The sequence below is a fragment of the Melopsittacus undulatus genome, chromosome 4 (genome assembly GCF_012275295.1).
Source record: "Melopsittacus undulatus isolate bMelUnd1 chromosome 4, bMelUnd1.mat.Z, whole genome shotgun sequence".
NCBI classification, from domain to species: domain Eukaryota; kingdom Metazoa; phylum Chordata; class Aves; order Psittaciformes; family Psittaculidae; genus Melopsittacus; species Melopsittacus undulatus.
The window spans coordinates 98800163-98819906 of NC_047530.1; the positions used below are offsets into that span (position 1 = coordinate 98800163).

The 19744-nt window shown below is 50.7% G+C and overlaps 3 protein-coding genes across 3 annotated transcripts; all 3 read right to left on the reverse strand.

Moving 5' to 3' along the window:
* Positions 1–555: 555 nt before the first annotated feature.
* On the reverse strand, positions 556–6316 carry CALHM2 (calcium homeostasis modulator family member 2). The gene is made up of 4 exons (XM_005154544.3): positions 6098–6316; positions 5275–5567; positions 2621–3598; positions 556–2537 (listed from the first exon to the last, which is right to left on the reverse strand). Exons 3-4 carry the CDS (start codon positions 3161–3163, stop codon positions 2121–2123), a joined length of 960 nt encoding a protein of 319 aa, XP_005154601.1. The 5' UTR covers positions 3164–3598; positions 5275–5567; positions 6098–6316; the 3' UTR covers positions 556–2120.
* A 1404-nt stretch (positions 6317–7720) lies between these two features.
* CALHM1 (calcium homeostasis modulator 1) lies at positions 7721–11323 on the reverse strand. The gene is made up of 2 exons (XM_034062152.1): positions 10413–11323; positions 7721–9034 (listed from the first exon to the last, which is right to left on the reverse strand). Exons 1-2 carry the CDS (start codon positions 10959–10961, stop codon positions 8567–8569), a joined length of 1017 nt encoding a protein of 338 aa, XP_033918043.1. The 5' UTR covers positions 10962–11323; the 3' UTR covers positions 7721–8566.
* Positions 11324–16562: 5239 nt separating this feature from the next.
* CALHM3 (calcium homeostasis modulator 3) lies at positions 16563–19213 on the reverse strand. Its single transcript, XM_005154626.2, has 3 exons — positions 18927–19213; positions 17994–18249; positions 16563–17024 (listed from the first exon to the last, which is right to left on the reverse strand). Exons 1-3 carry the CDS (start codon positions 19211–19213, stop codon positions 16563–16565), a joined length of 1005 nt encoding a protein of 334 aa, XP_005154683.2.
* Positions 19214–19744: the final 531 nt, after the last annotated feature.

Below are 19744 nucleotides of genomic sequence, written 5' to 3' on the forward strand. Positions count from 1 at the left end.
CTGCTTTGTTTCAGCAAGTTACCTTGCATATGCTGACCTGCATGTGGGGGTGGTATGTGTGTCTGCATGTTCCCACTCGAGGCCAATGAGAAGAAATGCAAATGAACTCTCATCTCAAGTTAATGCAGTTTCATTTAATTTGCATCTGATTGCTACTGCAGATTAGTTAATGGAGAGGCTGGGGGCAAAGCTTTCCCAAAAATGCAAGGCAAATCTGGAAGGAAGCTGAACAGGGATCTTGGGGATCCTTTGCCCATTAAGCAGTGTTCCGCCTCTTCATGTGGAATACCCTCCAGCTCTTTCTTGTAAGGGGACATGTTTGTAAAAAGGTTTCTAAATAGTTCTCTATCCTTTGCTGCAACTGAGTATCCTGATGTACAAGTTTTGTGCTGATGGCTGTGAGAACAGCTAGAAAGCAGTGCTACTAAGTTGTAATATGTGGTAACACTTTAAAATTTCACATTCTGGGGTCATCTGAATAGGAGAGGATCTGAATGTTTAATAGAAAAAGTAGGTTCCCAGCTCTTGAGTTCAAAGAGAATATTAAATTATGCCTTTTTTTTTGCCTCCCTGGAAAAAAACCTCAGAAGGCAATGAAAAGTAACTCATTTCATCATTTATTTAAAATCTTCTGGTGTGTGAGCCCCTCTGAGTTCTGTGGGTTTGAATCTTTTTTTGAACTATTTAAGGCTTTTTAGTAAACAGTGCAGTGTAAAAGGAAGTTGTACCTATACAGAAATAGTACAAGTAGGAAAAAATCCCACTTCATTGTCCTGCCGGCTGTTAAAACAGTGTTGGGTATGTAGCGCTGACCCCTGGGGGAAAGGAGCACAGCAGTGCCAGAAGAGCAGCCTTGAAGCCATCGGCAGCACAGTGTCCCAATGAGGCCAGTGATACTGCACTTTTCTGGCTTTGCTTTCTCACAGTATGGCCAAGTCCATAGAAGATACCTTCTGCTGCAGCGATTGCGTAAGGCAGTGGAGTGTAAGAAAATTCAGTGGTAAAAGGGTAGGGAGAAGCCTGTTTCCCCCATCCCATTCCTATGTCCCTTGTCACTCCAGGGCTGTAGTCCAGTGCAACAGTTGGGTGTATGTAATGAGCTCTTTTGGCCGACAACCTTTTTGTCCCCTTTCCCTCAAAGAAAGATGTTCCATTAATACAGCTAACTAACTAGTTACATAGCATATATATTATATATGTACATGTGTGTATATATACATAATATAAAAGTAATTCTGGTTGAGGTCTTGGTGCAGCTTGCAACCCAAACAAGCAGGACTCATCCAATGGTTGGATGAGAAATGCAATGAGCTGCAGAGAGTGGTGTGGCTCACAGCAGGTACTGCTGCCTCTCAGCCTCCACCTCCCCTGAAAACTATTCTGTTGATGGAGCCATCCTCTGGGTTTATAAATGTATGGTTGTGACCACTCAGACTCATTGGAGATTGCCAGGCACTTCAATAAGAACAAAGGAAGTTTGGTGTCATACCCAAATTCCAACCGGTTAATTACAGGTTGTCTTTCTGAATACCAGGAATATTGGTGATTCTTCCTATCTTAGTCTCTCAGTTATTTGGTGTGCTGCTGTATTACTGACCCATTCCTTCCCAGGTGCTAATGCATCCCTCTTGCCACAGGAATTTACACCCTTTTTCCCTGCACTGTAATGCCCAGAAACTGCTTTGGGATTTGCCTGCGTAACAGGCACAGCACAACTGCCTGAGAACATACCAATGTCAACAACAAAAGTAGGTGTGTGAGATGACTGGAGCTAACCTTGCCATGGAGGAGATAAGTGGGACTGCAGGATTCAGAGTTAGGAATGTTGTGCCCACCTCTTGCTCCCTAAGGCTTCTGATGGTGCAATGGAAGCTGGATGCAAGGTCTGCATCTGCTGTTTGCTCCCCTTCTGTCTCTGGGAGCAGCAGCAAGGATGTCTCTAAGGGAGGTGTTCCCTGCTCAGTGTATGGCTTATTAGTCTCTACCTTGTGGCTCTTGATCCCTATTTACCTGCTGAGAGAAGTCTTGCTGGGAGGAATATTCCCAGTGAAACCCTCAGCCTGTGCACCAGCACTGGTAGGCCTACCAGGCAGTCTGGGGAGTAACTGCCAGAACCCATCTTAGGAAGCCAAAAAGAGCATTTCATGGCCTTCTGGGCTTGGTCCATTCCCTTCCACCCCCTTGGCCCATTTGTGGAGCCGGCTGTAGAGGGGGAAGCCTTTGTTCTCCCTGTAGATGTAGACACCTGTGATGGCATTCCACTGAGGGCTTGGCTGCACACCTTCCACTGGGAACTCCTGCACCAGCTCCTTCTCCTCCTTGTCCAGCGCCACAAAGCCAAAGAATTGCTTCACATTCTTGGCTGCCAGGATCCTGGAGTGGACCTCGGCTGTGCGTCGGAAGAGCTTGTCCTCGTTGGAGCGGTACTGGGCCCAGTAAGCCTCCTGCCGGTAGCTCAGCGGTGAGCAGCAGTGCTTCAGGCACTTGGTGAGGAAAATCAGGACTGCAACGATGCCGATGAGCAGCCAGCCAAAGAGCTGAGAGAGAAGAGAGAGGCTGTGTTAAGACACAGCGAGCTGGTCTTACCCACTTTGTGTCGATTTCTCCCCAGCGTGCCTACCTGGGACTCGTATCTCAGCCTCCGCGTCACCTCGTCCCTGAACTTGGTGAGGTTTGCTGGCACATCTTTACAGGGAAACCTGGCCAGCACATCAGGCCCATACTCAGCTGGAAACTTGTCCAGGGAGGATGGCTTGACAAACTCGCTGAGGGCGCAGATGTAAGCCTCCCCGCGCAGCAGTGAGATGACTGACCAGGTGACCGGTGCCACGGCTGCTCGGCCCATGATGGAGCCAAAGAGGAGGAAGGTGGCAGCTGCAGAGAAGTTCTTGATGCCACGCTTGTGGCACTCGGCCACCAGATTCCAGGTGTGGTTGTTCCAGATAACACCAATGAGGAAGAGGGCCAGAGCCGGGACACCAATGGCAGCCAGCCCATAGATGTAGTTGCGGGCAGGGGAGCAGGGGCAGTTGAAGGCAACAACAGAGAAGAGCTCCTCACTCCCCACTGTGCCCAGGGCCACCAAACCATTGAAGATCATCACGTCTTTGCTCTTGAAGAACAAGGAGAGGAATCGGAAATTCTCAGCAATGAGAGCAGCCATCTCGTCTTGGGGGTGAGAGGAAGCGGGTGCTGCAGGGGAAGGCTGTGCTGAACCACCTCCCAGCACCAAGGACAAGACAATGGAGGGGGAAGTGGCCTTGGGCCAGCTGATGTACAAAGGACTGCACCAGGAGTACGACACCTTCACTGCTGTCCCTTCCTTCCTCCTGGCGTCCCTGTCTTGAGCTGGTTGCTGATGGCAGGGATACTTCAAAGGGGCTGAAGAGGGATTCAGCCTAAGCAATGTGTGAAACCTCAGTCATTTCATTTTCCCACTAAGCTCTCCAAAAGCGTCCCTACAGCAATGATTACCAACGGAACAGATATTTCTGGCTCTGTCATTTGCACGTTCATCATCTTCTGTTTGGTTTTAGTCACCTTCAGCAGATGCCATTACGGTCAGCGTCGCTGCCAGACACTCGATGATCTCCCAAGCCTACAACGAAGGAGGACGCTGTGTTACTGGGAAAACTGGGCCAGAGCACCAGCACTGATGTGTCCCCAGCCCTGACTCATGCTAGCCCAGGCATACAAGGCACGTGCATGCTGGTGCTGCACAGCCTTGGAAGTGCTGTGTGTGGCTTTTACATCCCCCTTAAGGCCTGATGAGTTAATATTGAGTAATAGGTAAAGGTTTGTCTTGGAGGATGGCCCTGCTGATCTGGGGGCAGAGAGATGCAGCATGGAAGGACCAGGCAGGAGCAGCCTCCACTGGCAAGTGTGAGGGGATGCCAAGAGGCTGCTGATACCAGCAAAATTAGTTACTTCATGGGAAAGTGGAGTTTATCTTGATGACCCAAGATAAAAATGCCAATAGAGCTGCATCAGCAATTACGTAGGAGTTTTTTTGCTAGGATTAGGTGTGGCAGGATGATCTCCTCCTCTCCCACAGTGGGTTGATAGAACCATACTCCTCATAGCCCACAGTCTTGGCTCAGCCTTGAACTGATGGCCTGAAACTGAGCCCCTTGCCTGCACAACTTAGTGCCAGGGGTGCACTTTGCTGCTGGTTGCCTGTGCAGCTTTCTCAACCCCTTCTCCCAGTACAACACTGATTATACTGGGCTGGGCTGTGTGAACTGCAGGCACTCAGGACCAAGAAGGAGAAAGCGTGTACCCTGATCTTTTTGAAGGACAGGGAAAAACTGGGGGGTGTATCCATGTCCTATCACTGCAGTGATGCCCAGTCCCCTGTACCACTTGCAAGCTGCATTTAATAAGTTTCTTTGTTGAATTTCCATCTTTGAGCATCCGTACAGGATTTCACATCAGGAAGCCTTAAGCACCTTACTCAGGGGAACCCTGACTGGCTGCTTGAAATCTGCCCTGACGCCAGCATCTCCCAGGAAGGCTTCCCTGGGCCAGCCCCAGCTGCAGGGAAATGGCTGCAGAGACGCTGGTGTGAAGGAGACATAGGCCCTTTAATCCTTATGGTCTCTTGTACAAGGCTTGCTCACGCACTGTGCTTTAAGTCGCTGCTGTGCTAAGTTCATGTGCCCCACCAAATCTTGTTTTACCCCGTTGTTCCATAGGGCAGCAGAGGGGGCAGAAACTCAGTTCCCTGTTGTATCTAACCCATGGCATTCCCTTTAAAGTCATGCTGTGATATTGCCAGCCTCAAACACAAGCAGCCCTTAACGTCTTCCTGTATCTTCCTAGTTTTCCATATGCAAAATATCCTCAGCAGAGGAGACAGACCAGCTGAAAACTGCAGCCACATGATGGGGAGCCAGGCCTCCATCTCTGGCTGCCGCGCTTTGTGGTACACCACGTTTGCAGCCAGACGCTAAACCTGCAAACTTGTTCTAGTGTGTGGGGTTCGAAACCCTGTTATTAGAGTTACCAGCAAATAGCTCCGATAAACAAGGCCCTGTGATCTTCCTGACAGAGCCTAGCAACTGGCAAACAAAAGTAAGAGCATCTGGCCAAGAGGAGTGTGCTCTTTTGGGGGGGTTACGCTTCCTCTGCTTGGCGGTTGTGGTGCCTGTCTGGGAGAGAGAAGGGTGGGTAGGAGGGGAGAAGCTGTTTGCAGCAGATCATTTTCTAGCAATGTCTGTTAAAGTCTTTCCCCAAAACATGCATGAAAGCAAGAAAAAACATGAAATCACTTACTTGAAAAGTTGCTGAAATCAGTTCTGGAGCCTTCTCAGCTCCTCATGTGGCTTATGTTCTGGCTGGGGGGGTTTCCTGGCAGCATGCGGGGTTGTGCAGAAGCAGGGATGCAGTTGAGGCTGACCTGATGGGCGATGTGAAAACAGTCTTCAGAGTTTGGCAGCTTCCTTCTTCAGTCTGAAACGTGTCCTCGGCTGTCAGCTTTTGGGAGGAGGGAGGAGGTTCTCGGGCCCTGTGCTTGGGTGGGGCGAGCAGCAGGCGCTTGGCTCGGGGGTGCAAGGCTGAGGCTGTGCCTTTAAATGTGAAAAAAAGAAAAAGAAGAGGAAAGGAAAGGCTGAGAATGAGTCACTGGAAAAAGCACATCGGCCTTTTTCGGGATGGATGCAGCTGTGCTGAAGCTGTCTGGGACAGCCTGGGGCTTGCTTGGAGAACGAGACCGATGGGGTGCCTTGCTGGGGTTCAAAAGGGGAATGCTGGAGCCCCCAGCCTAGGGGTGAATGCGGTCCACAGGGGATGCAGTGGGGACCCAGCGCAACAGAGTGTGGTACCCAAGCTGCACATGGAGCCTGGAGTCACCCTGAGCGGAGGGGGAAGCATGGGAGAAGCCCTTGACCCTATATGAAGGGGCAGAAACTGCTGCTTTTGTGCATGGGAACTGGCTGAGCAGACAGGGAAGAGGCCAGCCTGGCTGGGTTTTCAGGAGAAGCAGGAACGTGCTCTATGGGGCAACGAGGTTTCACTTCCCACTGCCCAGGGTGGAGCAGAGGGGCTGAGCTGCCGAGGGAGCCATGCATGCGATTTGGCGAGCGGGCTGCATTCCTACCCCGTTTGGCTTTTCCGCTCGCTGCTTCCTTTGCGGAGCGATGCCTGCGAGGCAGCTGAGGACACCTCACCTTCTCCTTGCATTGCTCTCTCCCTTCCACTGTCTGTCTCTCAGCTCCAGCTCCTGCCCATCTGTTTGCAGAGGCCAGAGGTCTCTGTTTTCCGTCCCCAGCCTCCTCCCCATCGCCATGTCCCTGGGGTTAAACTCAGCCTTCCCCAGATGATGTCTTCAGCACAGGAAAATCTTGAGCAACTCTCATGATCCCCTCTGCCCAGAGCAAAGCTAGGCTCAGCCTAGTGTTGGTAGCGCTGCCAGGATTTTTTGGACTGAGTCCTCTTTCTCGGCCCCAGAACTGGGATACCTGGATGGGTTTATGCAGCTCTCAGGTATTTGGGTGCAGTGCACCCCTTGGCACTCCCACACCTCGGGGGCTGGCTCCCTTCCTGCATCTACCAGCTTGGCTAGGGGCCCTGGGGCTCACTGTGTGCTTGGGGTGCTGCTGCTAACCGGGCTCAGCACCAGGACCACCCAGTGAAATCCCAGGGGCTGTACTGGGTTCCCTAGCGAAGGGTCTCCTGAAGGTGATGAGCCAAGTCCCCCAGGTCCAGCACAGAGAGGACAACCTGCCTGCTCTACCAGGAATCTCTGCAACTGCTGAAATTGCTGCGAGGGGGCAGAGCTCTGATCCTAAAAACCTAAATTAAAAGTCTAAATTAAAAGCCTAAAAAGCTTCTCTTTGCAATTGCTTGCTATTTGTTTTGGTATCTTAATGGCTGCGCTGCGGAGCCTGCCAGCCTGCTTGCCGTTGTGAGCACTCCGAGTGTGTCTTTCCTCAGTGAGCCATTAACAGCGCTGAACTGCAAATAATAGGAGTGGAAACCGCCTTTATCTTTCAATCTCCTTTGCTTTGTAAATCAGGTTTTGTGCCTATTAATTTCTAGGCAGGTGCCTTAATTAAAGTTTAGGGTGTGAAGATTAATGATAAACCTGTGTCGCTCCTTTCTCCTGAGAGTCAGCCAGATTCAGCCTGCCTTTAACTAAGGGCTTGCTAAGGTGCTGGGAGAATTTCCTTGTCATTTTGGCCCTTTGTTCTCCTCTCCCCACAGCCTCTGTGGAGTCACACACTGATAATTAAGGTTTATGCAAATGCCAGTCACCAGCAAGTTGGGTTGAACAAGAACACAGCAGCAGGAATTTCAAGGGGATGAGCATTTCAAAAGGGATGTGGCAGGGGTGAAACTCATCTCTCAAAAGGGATTTTCCTTCTGTGTGTTGCTAATAAAATCAGGGCCACCGGGAACACTCTTCCTGTCTGCAATTTCCATGGGCACCTCGAGGGCCTGCATCCAGTCATCCTCAGTTTCTATGGAAATGGGCAGGCACCTGGCGTTACATAGGCTCCATGGTGCATCCCTGGCTTCTCCTCCGAGGACCAGGGCTGGCTGCTGTACACCAGCAAAGCACCCCAACTCACATCACCTCAGCATTCCAGGCTGCCCCCCCCCCCCCCCCCCCCCCCCCGTCCTTTTCATTGCATTCAAAGAAAGAAACACCAACAGCTTTTGTAAACAGCTTTTATAAATCCTTGTGCCTGAGCACAGAGCTTGAACAGTAAGCCTGAATTATTCATTTGGCCCCTTCAACAAACACCCAGGTGTGTTTATAACATCAGTCTTTGTGTCAGGGAGGAACCCAGGTATAATTGCAAGGACAAGTTATCCTGCAGCACATTTGTGCCATGGGATTGGCCTGGCTGTCACCCTCCACTGGATGATAGCTGCTCTCCCAGTCTAGATACTGGGCTCTTCATTGAGTACTACCTGTGACAACAACCACACTGTTCCCGTCACATGTAATGCAATATGGGGTGTCCCATCACTAGCTTGTTGCTGGGGTCAAATTTATATTAAAGCTTTCCTTGGCCTGGAAGCTGTGTGTCTGTGGGGATGTCATGTGTGGAGGGCAAAGGGAAGAGTTTTGGGGTTTCACAGCTTGCTGTCAGACAGGGGCACTGCCAGCTTGTTTCCCTACCAGGGGAGTTTTAATACTGCCTAAACCCACAGCACTGCCCAGCACTGAGCACATAGTAAAAGGAAGGAAGTTTTGCAGATCTGGTAGTGTCTGCCTTGGCAACCACCACAACACAAACCTGGTGCTTGGTGGTGCGAGACCCACAGCAGGTCTGTCCACCTGCCACATCATGCCCTTTAATGTCCAAGGGGCTCATCCAGCATGACTTCGAATGGCCATCCTGCTAGACACAAAACTTGTTGCCTGCATTACCAATGTCGTAAGACTGGATGTGAGAGCAGATGGGATTGTACTGGCACTGCTAAGGCTTTTGGGTGCCCCCTGAGCCCACCATGGTGCTGTCCCTCACCTATACCTGACTCAGGCAGCCGCCTGCCCACCCTCTCTGCAGCCCTCTCTCAGAAGTGTGGCTCTGTCTGTGCGCAGTGCTGTGCCCTCTCACACCCAGCTGTAGTAGGCAGCCATCTCCCTTCGGGGAACAGGGGGGTGCACTGGGTGCTGCCCCTCTCCTGCGCAGCCATTGCCGCTGGGGAGGGCAGGCGGGTGGAGGTGCAGCGGGGGCTTGCATCGATGCCAGCTCTTTAGGACCATGTTCATGGTGTCCCAGTTGGTGATGCCCAAGAGCTTCTCAGTGGCTTCCCCTGCATCTTCAGGGGCTTTCCTGGGCAGATGGCAGTGAGCAGCCACCAGGTCCGTGCTCATGCTCTCAAAGAACTGCTGGATGCAGACCTTGGCAAAGCTCTTGGCGTGCTCCGTGCATGTCTCATCGAACAGCTTCCGCTCGATGTCGATATAGTGGGACCAGTACCTGCTCTTCAGGAAGGCGGCTTGGGTGAAGCAGGGCCGAAGGGATCTGACCAAGAAAGCCAGCATGGTCATCAGCAGCACAAAGCACCAGCCCAGAGCCTGCAGAGATGAGGGGGGAACCAGACCCATCACAGGCAGGCAGAGCATGGTGCTTCCCACCAGCCAGCAGGAGCCTCCCAGGCTGCGAATGAGCCTGGCTCCACTTTGGGCTGTTTGAGCTTTGCATTTACATTGCAAAACTGGACGAGGAGACCCTACGTACTGTGTCAGTGCATCTGTGCTGAAACCTTGTTCAATGCACCTGCATCATCAGCCAGTGACCATGAATAACACCAGACTGAATCCTGCACCCAGCCCTCAGCCCTGCCTCTGATACAACTGCACCTCATGTGGGTCTAGGCTAGTCTGTGTCCTCTGACTTGTCACTAACATTGTTCCAGATACTCCCTGAGTTTATGCAGCGGACTAACCCTTTTCCTGATCTGTTTGACTTAGTAACATCTATCGAGGATGAGCAGCAGTGAAAGGCTCCCCTCTTAATGGGTTCTGACAGGAAGGGTGAGATGAGGGCAGAGCCTGGACTGGTCTGTCTTGTTCACCATCTGTTCTAGCTCAGGCTGCCACCAGGCTGTGGAGGTGAACTGCATTGTAAAGGCATCTCCCTAAAAGAGCACCTGGGAGGGGGTGTCTAGGTGGCACCTCTTGTTTTGCAGCTCCCGGTGCTTCCTCACAGCTGGCAATTGGGATCTACCCAGGAAAATCTGTTTTGTGTCTTTGGAAAAGGCCCTGTGCTTCTGTTTCTCTTAAACTGTGGATAATAATTACTGTCTGCCCTAAGGAGATCAGGGAGAGGAGCTGCCTTTAAACAGGAGTATAGGAATGACCAGAGCAGATCAGACCATCCTATCTCCAATGTCGCCAGAAGCAGAGATCTTGAGGGGAATTAAGCTCAGGACAAGCGGTTAGTGGCACTTCTTGATTTGTGGTTTCCTGGGATGGTTAATAAACATACATCGTCTGCTTTCATGCAAGCGGCAGAAGTTAGTGGCATACATGGTTGTCATCCCATCACTTGCAACACATTATAATAAGCAGCAAAAGCAGTAATGAGAAACTGGTGAGTTAGAGGAGAGGGTGACAGCTCATCAGCCACCAACCAACATCTGTGTCAGCCCCTTCTGAACTTGCTGTAAGTAAATCTCTGCATACAGCTTGTCTGTGTAGTGCTGCCCTGCAGCCCCAGACTTCCCAGGCTGGAGCAGGGACCAGATTATTCGGGTGACCTACAGCTTGGGTTTCTGCACAACACTGGGGGCATAATTCCCGGAGCTGAGGGAGCACCTTGTACCCCTGTAAAATCACCAGTCTCTCCTCCTGCAGCTTGATTTCAACAAGGAGATTCCCTTGAGGGATGAGCTAAGGCTGGCAGTGCCTTACCCTGAGCCACCAGTGAGGGCACAGCCATGGTGCCTCTTACCTGCGAGATGCAGCGCAGGTACCTGACAGCCACTTCATTGGCAATGAGCTCCTGTCCATCATAGATATCCTTGCAGGGAATGCGGGCAAGGACCCGCTTCATGTCCCCTTGGGAGAGGCTGGGGTGGCTGGCATTGCCCAGGGTCTCCACGGGCACCGAGGTGCAGAAGGCACAAGTGATGCACTTGCCATCTAGCAACGTCACTGAGACCCAGACCACCGGGGCGATCATGGCCCGCTGCGCCATGGAGCAGAACATGTAGCGCAGGACAGCCGGGTCCTTCCCTCGCTGGCCCTGGGGCCGCTGCCATTCCTCTGCCAGCATGGAGATGTTGTTGTTCAGCACAAAGCCCAGCAGGAACAAGATGAAGGGGGGCACCAGGAGGATGCCCAGCCCATAGGCCAGGTTGTAGCGTGGCAGGCAGGGGCAGTTGAAATCAAAGGCTGAGTATATCTGGGTGCTGGCTAGGGCCATGATCCCACAGATGCCATTCATGAAGGACTCCTGGTTGGACTGGAGAAACTGGAAGATCATCCGAAACTTATCCATCTTCTCTTGATGCAATTTCTATCCCACTGGGGTCCAAGCTGTGGCCTCAGTTTACTTCATTCTTTCAGCCCCTCTCTTCAAAGGTGAGCAGCAAGAAGTCTCTGTGCAGTTCACTGATTCATGCATGCACTTTAACAGCCCCAATATTTAAAGCAGAAATTAAAACTTTTTTTTTCTGCTGATTTTTCTGCTTGCAAAAGTTCAAAGTTTGCTTCCTCCTGCTCTTCTTTGGGTCTGTGGGATGTGGGCTGTTTCTGGCTTGTTAATCTTAGCTTCATTCTTCTCCATATACCCATGTCTGCAGTCTCCCAGCCACTGGTTCCCTTGGCTGGAGGGTGCAGGTGTTACCATGGCTGTACTCTCCCCAGAGCAATCTGTGCCTTGGGCAGAAAGGGGAGTTGGCTGGTTGGCCTCTGTGAACCTGTTTGTGAATGCGGGAGGTGGGTGCTCCTCCCAGAACCAAACAGGATGCGCCACCTCTGCAGTGCTGCCACACACAGAAAAGCAGGATGCCAGAGCTTCCCCCATCCTGCCACATCAGTGTCACCACAGCAGCATCTAATACAAGCACCTCACAGGTCTGCCAGCCCCTCCTCTGTACCTGCTTCACTAAGAAACAGCATCTCTGTTTTATCCTGCAGTGGGAAGAGAAAAGGAAAGACAGAGTTTTAAAGCTCTCAGTGCTCTGGGTTATTGTATCTGTATTACTGAAGTCTGTTGGTGGCTCCCCTCTGTCCTGCAAATGTCCACATTTCAGTCAGAAGATTACACTTGTAAATCCTTGCTTTTCACAGGTCTCTGCCCTCAACACTTGCTGAAATACCTTGCAAACCCTGGCTCACATAGTCTGGCAACATCTAGAGGCACTTAGTGCTTTTCCTGGCTTTGGGGTTGGAATAAAATAGGCACAGAAAGGAGAGAGGGCTTCAGCGATAGGAGCACAGAAGACCTGCTCCACAGGTGGGTCCTGCTGGGAGTGCCTGATCACTGGGTACATCTGCTTTCTCAGGAGATGCTCTCTGCTCTGCAGAGTTCTGAGATTGAGGTTTTCCCCTAAGTTTTCTTATTTCCACACACTTTCAATGAGCATTTCTGAAAGGCTTGAGTGCACTTTGCTCTGAACGTCAAATTCTGGTTTCAGTCACCCACTCCATTGGGTGATGGAGGCTGAACGATTTTCTTGCAGCCACTTCTTGTGGGTGTAATCCCAGCCCCTGATAAATTTGGGGTGTGCAGGAACTGGGAATACAAAGAGGATGTGTAAATCCTGCCAGTGACCTCCTTGGCCCAAGGGCAGCTGCTGTTCCCTGAGGGACTGCAGGCATGGGCTATGCAGAACCCTTCCTGCCCATCAGGCCAGTGGGTACCATCAGCCTGGGCCCTGAGGGTGCAGCGGAGCTGGGGCTCCTCTGAAGATCACTCAGATCCTGACAGGGAGGGCATAGCAAGGACTACCTGAGCCAGCAATGCTCATCCATTTGGCAGGAAGGGCTGGGATTTGGCGATGTGCCTTGACCTGAGGCTAAGGTGTCTAAGGACACGCTTCCCATGCAACCAGTGCATGGTGCAGGGAGGACTGAACTAGCTGGGTGCTGGGCTGGCTGGTCCATTCATCACAGGATTGCTGACAGTTTGGCCCTGCCACTTTACCTGGGCTTATTAATTCAGTAACAACACCAGGAGGTCTGGACCCAAGCAGACCTGAATGGCTGAATTCCCCTCCCTGCTCTTTATTCACCTGGGTAGAGCCAGCTCAGGTCTGTGTTGGATATGTCCCACGTGTTGGTACTGGGGTGCAAACCCTCCTCATCACTTCTAATCCTCTCCTCTCCCACAAGGTCTCAGTTCAGCTCTTTGCTGTCAGCTCTGCAGACCTGGGAGCTTTCTGATGCAGAGATCCTGTGCACATTTGTCAGCACAGAGCCAACCAGACTCCTTGCCAGCTTGCCAGAACTGAGGCAAACACTAATGAATCATGGCAGGTACGGATGGGACAGGCTTAGCTCCTACAGCTCAAACCTAAAAGAAGTGGACTGTGGTGTTAGTGCTCTCTTGCACCTCCATTCCCCATTCACAAAGCAGCTTTGATGCACCAGTTTGCTTCCTCAGGGTGATGAAAATATGGAGTAATACTGGGACTACAAGTGGCCATAAAACAGATGGTTGCAGTATTGACTGCCTGCAAAGCATTCAGTCCCTCTGGTGCAGTCACCAACTGTGGTGTTGACACAAGTATCAAGATACATCTGACTGTCTGGGCACCAGCATGGCTGCATTGGTGGCTGTGGGACATGTCACCAAGGCAAGCTGTGTACAGGGTGGCATCCAGGAGGTGCTTTTCCCCAAGGTTTTGCAGTGCATAGCCATAGAGCTAAGAAGCCAAGCTAGGCGTTTTGACCATTAGTCAGCGCTTCAGGTTCTGATGTCTCACACCAGCCCTGGGGCTCAGTTGACAATGCCATGTTCACCCTGAGATGCCACCACAGAGGTGAGCATGAAGCACGTCTTTGCTTTGCCTGCTGTGGAAAGGTTAATTCCATGATCTTATCAAACAGGAAGAGATTTGGCTACATGAATATAGATGAGGCTTACTGTATTGCTAGCAAGGAGCTCAGGTTGGCTTCCCTGTTCACCTGGTGAGTGGCTTTTTGAAGGGCAGTTCACATCAAAGGCTGCGTGAATCAACCTCATAAAAAGCAGAAACCTTTTTGATCTCCAGGGAAACTGCCTTAATTAAACATGAATGAGGGGGCTGAGCCTGCTTGGTGTACAGCATTGTCTGCTCTCATGGAAGCCAACAGCAGGCCAGTGGGATCCAAAACAGACCCCATAAAAGCCAATGCCTGGGTCTTTTTTTCCCATGTTGTCTTATTAAGGAGGAACTTATTCTCATGAGCTTGACAACAGAAAGTTCACTCCAACTGATTTGCAGGAGAGTGTAGGACTGGTGCTTCCTTCCATGATCCCAACCTGCTCGTGCTTTGGAAACCAGGTCCTGGGAGAGATGGTACATCGTACATGCCCAAGTCCTTCCTGACATGAGGTCCTGTGTCTGGACACTAAGACAGACACCAAGCCAGGGATTCGAGGAAGGCTTTGTGTGTCCGAGTCAATGTAGGATATAGAGAGGAGGGACATCAAAATGGTCACAGTTTCCACTGGGACAATTTGGGAAGAGACTGAGGAAGTTGTCCTTGCAGTCAGCCCTGCTGTTTCACAGGCTTCTGGCAGGTGAGGATCCCTCAGCATGGCAGACATGTCTGTAGGTCAAGCATCAGATCAGCCCCAAAAGACAGAGAGCTGCTAATGACCCTCTCTGCTCCCACCACAGAAGGGTACACACTCCTAGCAGAGCTGGTGGGAAGGGACCTCTGGAATGCATCTGGATCATGCCCCATGCTCAAAGCACACCTAGGGTCATGTCCAGTAGGGTTGTGAATATCTCCATGGTGTCACCACCCTCAAAGTAAGTGTTTTCTTCTGTTTAAATGGAATTTCCTGCATTTTGGGTTTGTGCCTGTTGCTTCTTTTCCTGTCATGAGGTGCCAGACACCATTTTTCATAATGTAAGAGTTCTCTGGCTTTAAAGGGGAGCACAGCATGGGACTCAGGGAGGCTGGGAGGGATGCATACCCACAGCTCTGTCCGAATGGAGATACTCTGTGACCAGACTGATCCTCCCAGCAACATGTGAACCTTTGTGGACCTTCAAAAGTCTATGCAGCGCCCTCAAATCCTCTGATTTTGTTCCTCCGGACATAGATAACAAAGCTGTTTGTCTTCCCCTTTTTTGCATTCTGTATTTTGTGTCCATTCTGGGATGATGTAAAACCTGAGAACATGGAAAACAGCATGCAAAGGGGGAGCTGTGGACCTCTGTCCTGAGCTGGTTAGGAAAAACAGATGATTTGACTAGTGTGGAGGAGTGAGACTGAACTGAGTCTCATCCTGAGATTTGTCGTGTTTGATAGAAGCAAATCAAAGATGAAATTCAAAATGCAATGCTGATTTTGACAGAGCGCTCACTGGATCTAAAGAGCTCCTGGTGGGTAGACAGCTGTGATATTCCCAACCAGCATGGGCCACAGCTGGCTTTGTGCCCTCTCTGAGCACATCCCAGGGAGCTCAGGGATTCATCCAGAGATGATTTTGCTATGCAAATAAGGAAAGCTCTGCAGCCTGTCCCTCTGCACCCCATAGACTGTGGCTGGGCCTTGGCTGGCAGAGGGGTGCAGCAGCCCATGTGTGCACCATGGAGTTATTTGACTCCCCTGTTTTGCCAAGCATTCCCTCCCTCCCTGACCCCAAACATCCTGGGAAGGAGGTCACCCACCTCCCAGCAGCTCAACACGTTAACCTGGGGGATTGTCATCCCCATCTATGCATGCATGGCCTATGGGACATTGTTTCTTCACTCCTCCTTCTCACAACCCCTCCACCTTACACTCCTCTCTCTCAGGGACAAAGTGGGAATCAGCGTGAGCCTCAGCCTGGAGGAATAGATGTGTTTGTGTAGGGTTAGTTTGCAGTAAAGAGTTAATGCATCAAAGCAGTGATGCTGGACAGAAATACCAAACTGGCACCATGGTTGGCACCATCTACAACAGTGGCTGGAAAAAGGCAGGTGAGAGAGTAAGTATCATTAGAGGCTCAGAGATAAGGTTACATTTAATCATTTTTGCAACTAAGGATAGAAATCTGAGTTTGTGATAGAAATGTGAGTATGTAAGTATGTGATGCAAGAATGATCCTCTGGGTGGATTGGTTTGTACTAAAATCTAGCACGGGAGTGTTTAAAATCTGTATTCAGACTTCTCAAGCAGGGTCAATGTGTCCTTCCCATGGCCCAGTGCCAATGCTTCAAGCAACTGCCTGAACCCCAGCACAGCCATGTGGTTCTGGATATGATAATCAAAGCCTTCCTCTCCTTTTTCTTCTGCAAATCCAACCTAATCCAGAGGCATCTTCAGTTAAATTTATGCTGCTCCATGATTTGCAGTGTGTTGTCATATTTTGTTTAGAAAATGCATGGAAATATTGATGGGTTGTTAGATGGAGGCTGAAATGCTTGGCAGCTGGGCTGGGGGCAGCCATGCTCTCAGCAGATGGGAAGATATAGGAGGTGGTTTTGTTTTTCTGAGTAAATATTGCTGGTGTATTAAAAGAGTTGACAATTAAACCATTTCAGTGTCAGCACTGTGAACTCTCTGAATAGAAACGAAGTTAATAGAAATGAAATGGGCAGGAGCTCTTCACATCTCTGTGAAGGTGATGCTCCACTTGGTTTGTATTCACAGAAGGGTGTTGCTGCCTTGGTTAAATCCCTTTAAATCCCCTTTTATCACAGCTGTAAGGGGCTGAAAACTCTTTAATATTATAAAAGTGATACACAAAAGCCTTTGGTTGAGAAATTTTATGAATAGTGACTGAGTCTGGGACCTTTGGATCTTCAGAGCTACTTTATTTTGGAACCTGAAGCAAAACCTTTGGGACTGGGGATTTGGAGGAAGATGTGAGCACCACTCCTCACCTGCCCACTGCTCCTTGCTTTGTGCAGAGGCATAGCAGAGCCCCTTCAGTGTCTGCAGGACAAAGGCCTCTTTACACATCAGTGTGCTGGGGGAGCTTGGACCCAGTTCTAGGGCTGTCTGCCCAGGGCAGAGGGGATCTCTCTTGCCCCAGGGGATGCCTCTGGGTCGCTTTGCTGACATCCAGGGGAGGTTTCTCATAGTACCACCTTTTCAGGAGTTTGTTCACCTGGTCCTGATCTGTGATGCCCCGGAGAAGATCTTGGTCTCCTTCAGCCCCTTCTCCTTCCCTCGACAAGCTGCAGCTGTGCAGTTTGATCTCTTGCCGCATGCTTTCAAAGAAGTGGAGGATGCATTTGTGAGCAAAGAGCCGGCTGTGCTCGCAGCACGTTTCCTCAAAAATCTTCTGCTCGATGTCAATGTAGTTGCTCCAGTGACGTGCCTGCAGGAGGGCAGCCTGGTTGAAGCAAGGTCTGAGCCACCGGGCGAGGAAAGCTGCTATGATAAGGATCAACAAAATACTCCATCCGAGTGCCTGGGAGATAAGAAATGAGCAGTGGAACAGGAGTAGGACAGGCACAAGGACAGGCACAAAGACATGCACAAGCTGTTTGCCTGTATGACCAAGACAGGGAGTTTGTGTGGCTGGAGGGGAGAGATGGTATATCTGCACTCCTGTCCCTGAAGTCCAGCACCCCTGAACTGCACTCAGAGAGTGGGTGTAGTCTCCTCCCAATGAACATTGGACATTTATCTGTGCTTCAGTGGTTCAATAGGATAACTGTTTGCAATTAGCCTGGAGCCACCAGATATTTGCTTTGAGCATGAAGGCATTCCAGGGGAAGGGACTTCAGTGCTCTCCTTTGGTCATCACCTATCTCCAGTGAGATCTCCATCTGCCACCTGCACTTGCTCTAGGGCCCAGGAGTCCCACAGCAGGGTGAAGACAGCCCCTACTACAGGCAGCTCCCTTTGGTAAGAAGGAAGGGCTTGTTTTCAATGCCCTCCCACCAGTCTTTGTCCTTGACCTGGCATTCCTGTACCAGCAGCGTGGGTCAGACAGGGCTCCACTCTCCATCATGTCCTGTTCTACCATTCCTGAGCAAGCTGCTTTTGTCTCTCCCACCTTATGCTGTCCTTAAAACAGCAGGTCCTACGTGCAAAGTTAGCATTTAGAAAGGTCTTCTGTCACTGGAGAGAGCCTAAGGAGACATCTATATTCCTCACAACCTGCTTTTGTTATCTGGGTTTAGAGGTTGCTCGTTCTTCTAGAAACAAAGTTCAGTTGCTTAAACCATCCTTTATTTCATTCCTTTTCCCTAACTGAGTGACACTGGAGATTGTCCCTGGGGGTGGCAACATTTGGGGACATAAAGAAGCAAAGAGCAGTTTTGCTCTCAGCCTGACCGTGGTGAAGCTATCACAAGCCAAGGAAAAACAGGAGCAGAAGATGCATGCCCCAGGCACCTCACTGACATAGGGGGCTCTGCCAGCAGTGACCTACCTGGGACCAGCAGCGCAGGTACCTGGACACTGCCTTGCGGGATGTGTTGTTCCTCATGAGCTCCTCATCCTTGCAGGGCACCTTGGCCAGCAGCTGCTGCACCTGCACTGGGCTGGCACTGGCAAAGTCCACAAACTTCTCAGGGTCCATGGAGCTGCTGAAAGCACAGATCAGGCATTTGCCATCCAGGAGGGTGACTATGATCCAGGCAGCAGGGGCCACCATGGCTCGCTGCATGATGGAGGAGCACAGGTACCTGTGGCAGGAGAGAGAGAAGTGAGTGTGTAAATGTTGGTAGCTTTCTCCTCATCCAGAGCCTTAATGGATTTGGCCCTACAGAACCAGGGAGCCTACTCTTAGGACTGTTCCCAGCATTTCTCCAGCTTCTTCTGCTCTGGGATATCTTTGTTGGTGCTTCCTCCCAGTGAAATCTGTGCAGTGCATGGCAGTGCTCTGCATGCTGCCTGCATTCAATGCAGTGCATGGTCCTCTCATTTTGTGCTTTCTTCAGCTGTGTGCTTATATCTCCCATGCACAAATCCTTGTCAGCTCTCTCTTGTCTTCCTCATTTCTTCTTTGTTTTCTCATCAGTTCAGTTTCTACCTTGAAAATCACTTTTCTTTGCAGCCTTTCTTGTCCCACCCTGCTGAATTGTGCACTGTGTGAAACTGCATGTAACAGATTGAATGTGATTCACCTCTCTCTTCCACCAGTGCAAGTCAGTTAAAAACACCTAAAGGGAGGGAAGCCACAAGGCTATCAACAAAAAATGACTGTGATGGAAATGTGTTTACCATGCCCCTCCAGGCTCATGTGGGAAGGTCTCGGGAGCTAAGCTTAGAAGAAAATTAATCACCAGGAGGATCAAAGCAATGGAGGTGAAAGCTAAGTGGGAGGTGAAAGGAGGGGTGCCATTCCCAGTGTAAACCTCACCTGATGACAGCCAGGTCCTTCTTTCTGCGCCCCTGTGGTCGGCTCCATTCCTCCAGCATCACCAGGGACTGTCTGTTGAGGATGAGGCCGCAGAGGAAGAGGGCGATAGGAGGTACAAACATGATCCCCAAGCCGTATGCCATGTTGTACTGGGGCAGACAGGGGCAGCTGAAGTCAATGGAGGTATACATCTTTATGCCAGCCAGCGTTAACAGCCCACAGATCCCATTCATTACAGACTCCGAGTTTGACTGGAAGTACTGGAAGATCATCCGGAAACGATCCATTGTGTTCTTTTGGCCAGGGATGTTTCTCGTGGGGAATCCCTGCTGCAGCTTGCCTTCCTTCTCCCCTTCTTCTGCTGCCACAAGGCAGAGGACACAGCTCAGCCCACAGTCAGATGAGGCAGGAGGCTTGGAAGCTTGGAAGAGAGCTGCTGTTGCAGGGGGAAAACCCTGTGCTGGGGCTTCCTTAATGGCACACAGCTCTTACAGGTCTGTCTCTCACCCAGTGCTTATCTTTTGGGGCAGTTGGTAGCTTCTCTAGGTGAGCAGATGGGTACAGCCTCTGGCAGCTGTTTTCTCTGGGCTGTTTTTCATTTTCAGGGCTGTCCCATGTTCCAACCAGTGACAGCCTTCAGTAGAGCTGGGTCCCTCCCTCCTGGAGATGCTAACTCTCAATGGAGAGACATCGGTGGATGACTGTGAGTTGACTTCTGCACTGATTGAGGGCTGTTGAGTGATTAATCAGATGGGAGAAACCAGGCTTATTTGTGTTACTGCTGCTGCTCCATTTCTTTTTGGTGAAGCAGGTCTGCA

Coding starts and splice junctions, on each gene's coding strand:
- CALHM2 (XM_005154544.3), bottom strand. CDS start 3,163: ATGGCTGCTCTCATTGCTGAGAATTTCCGATTCCTCTCCTTGTTCTTC. Junction 2,538..2,620: donor GGCTGAGATACGAGTCCCAG/GTAGGCACGCTG, acceptor CTTCTCTCTCAG/CTCTTTGGCTGGCTGCTCAT.
- CALHM1 (XM_034062152.1), bottom strand. CDS start 10,961: ATGGATAAGTTTCGGATGATCTTCCAGTTTCTCCAGTCCAACCAGGAG. Junction 9,035..10,412: donor ACCTGCGCTGCATCTCGCAG/GTAAGAGGCACC, acceptor TCATCTCTGCAG/GCTCTGGGCTGGTGCTTTGT.
- CALHM3 (XM_005154626.2), bottom strand. CDS start 19,213: ATGGATCGTTTCCGGATGATCTTCCAGTACTTCCAGTCAAACTCGGAG. Junction 18,250..18,926: donor AAGGACCTGGCTGTCATCAG/GTGAGGTTTACA, acceptor CTCCTGCCACAG/GTACCTGTGCTCCTCCATCA. Junction 17,025..17,993: donor ACCTGCGCTGCTGGTCCCAG/GTAGGTCACTGC, acceptor CTTATCTCCCAG/GCACTCGGATGGAGTATTTT.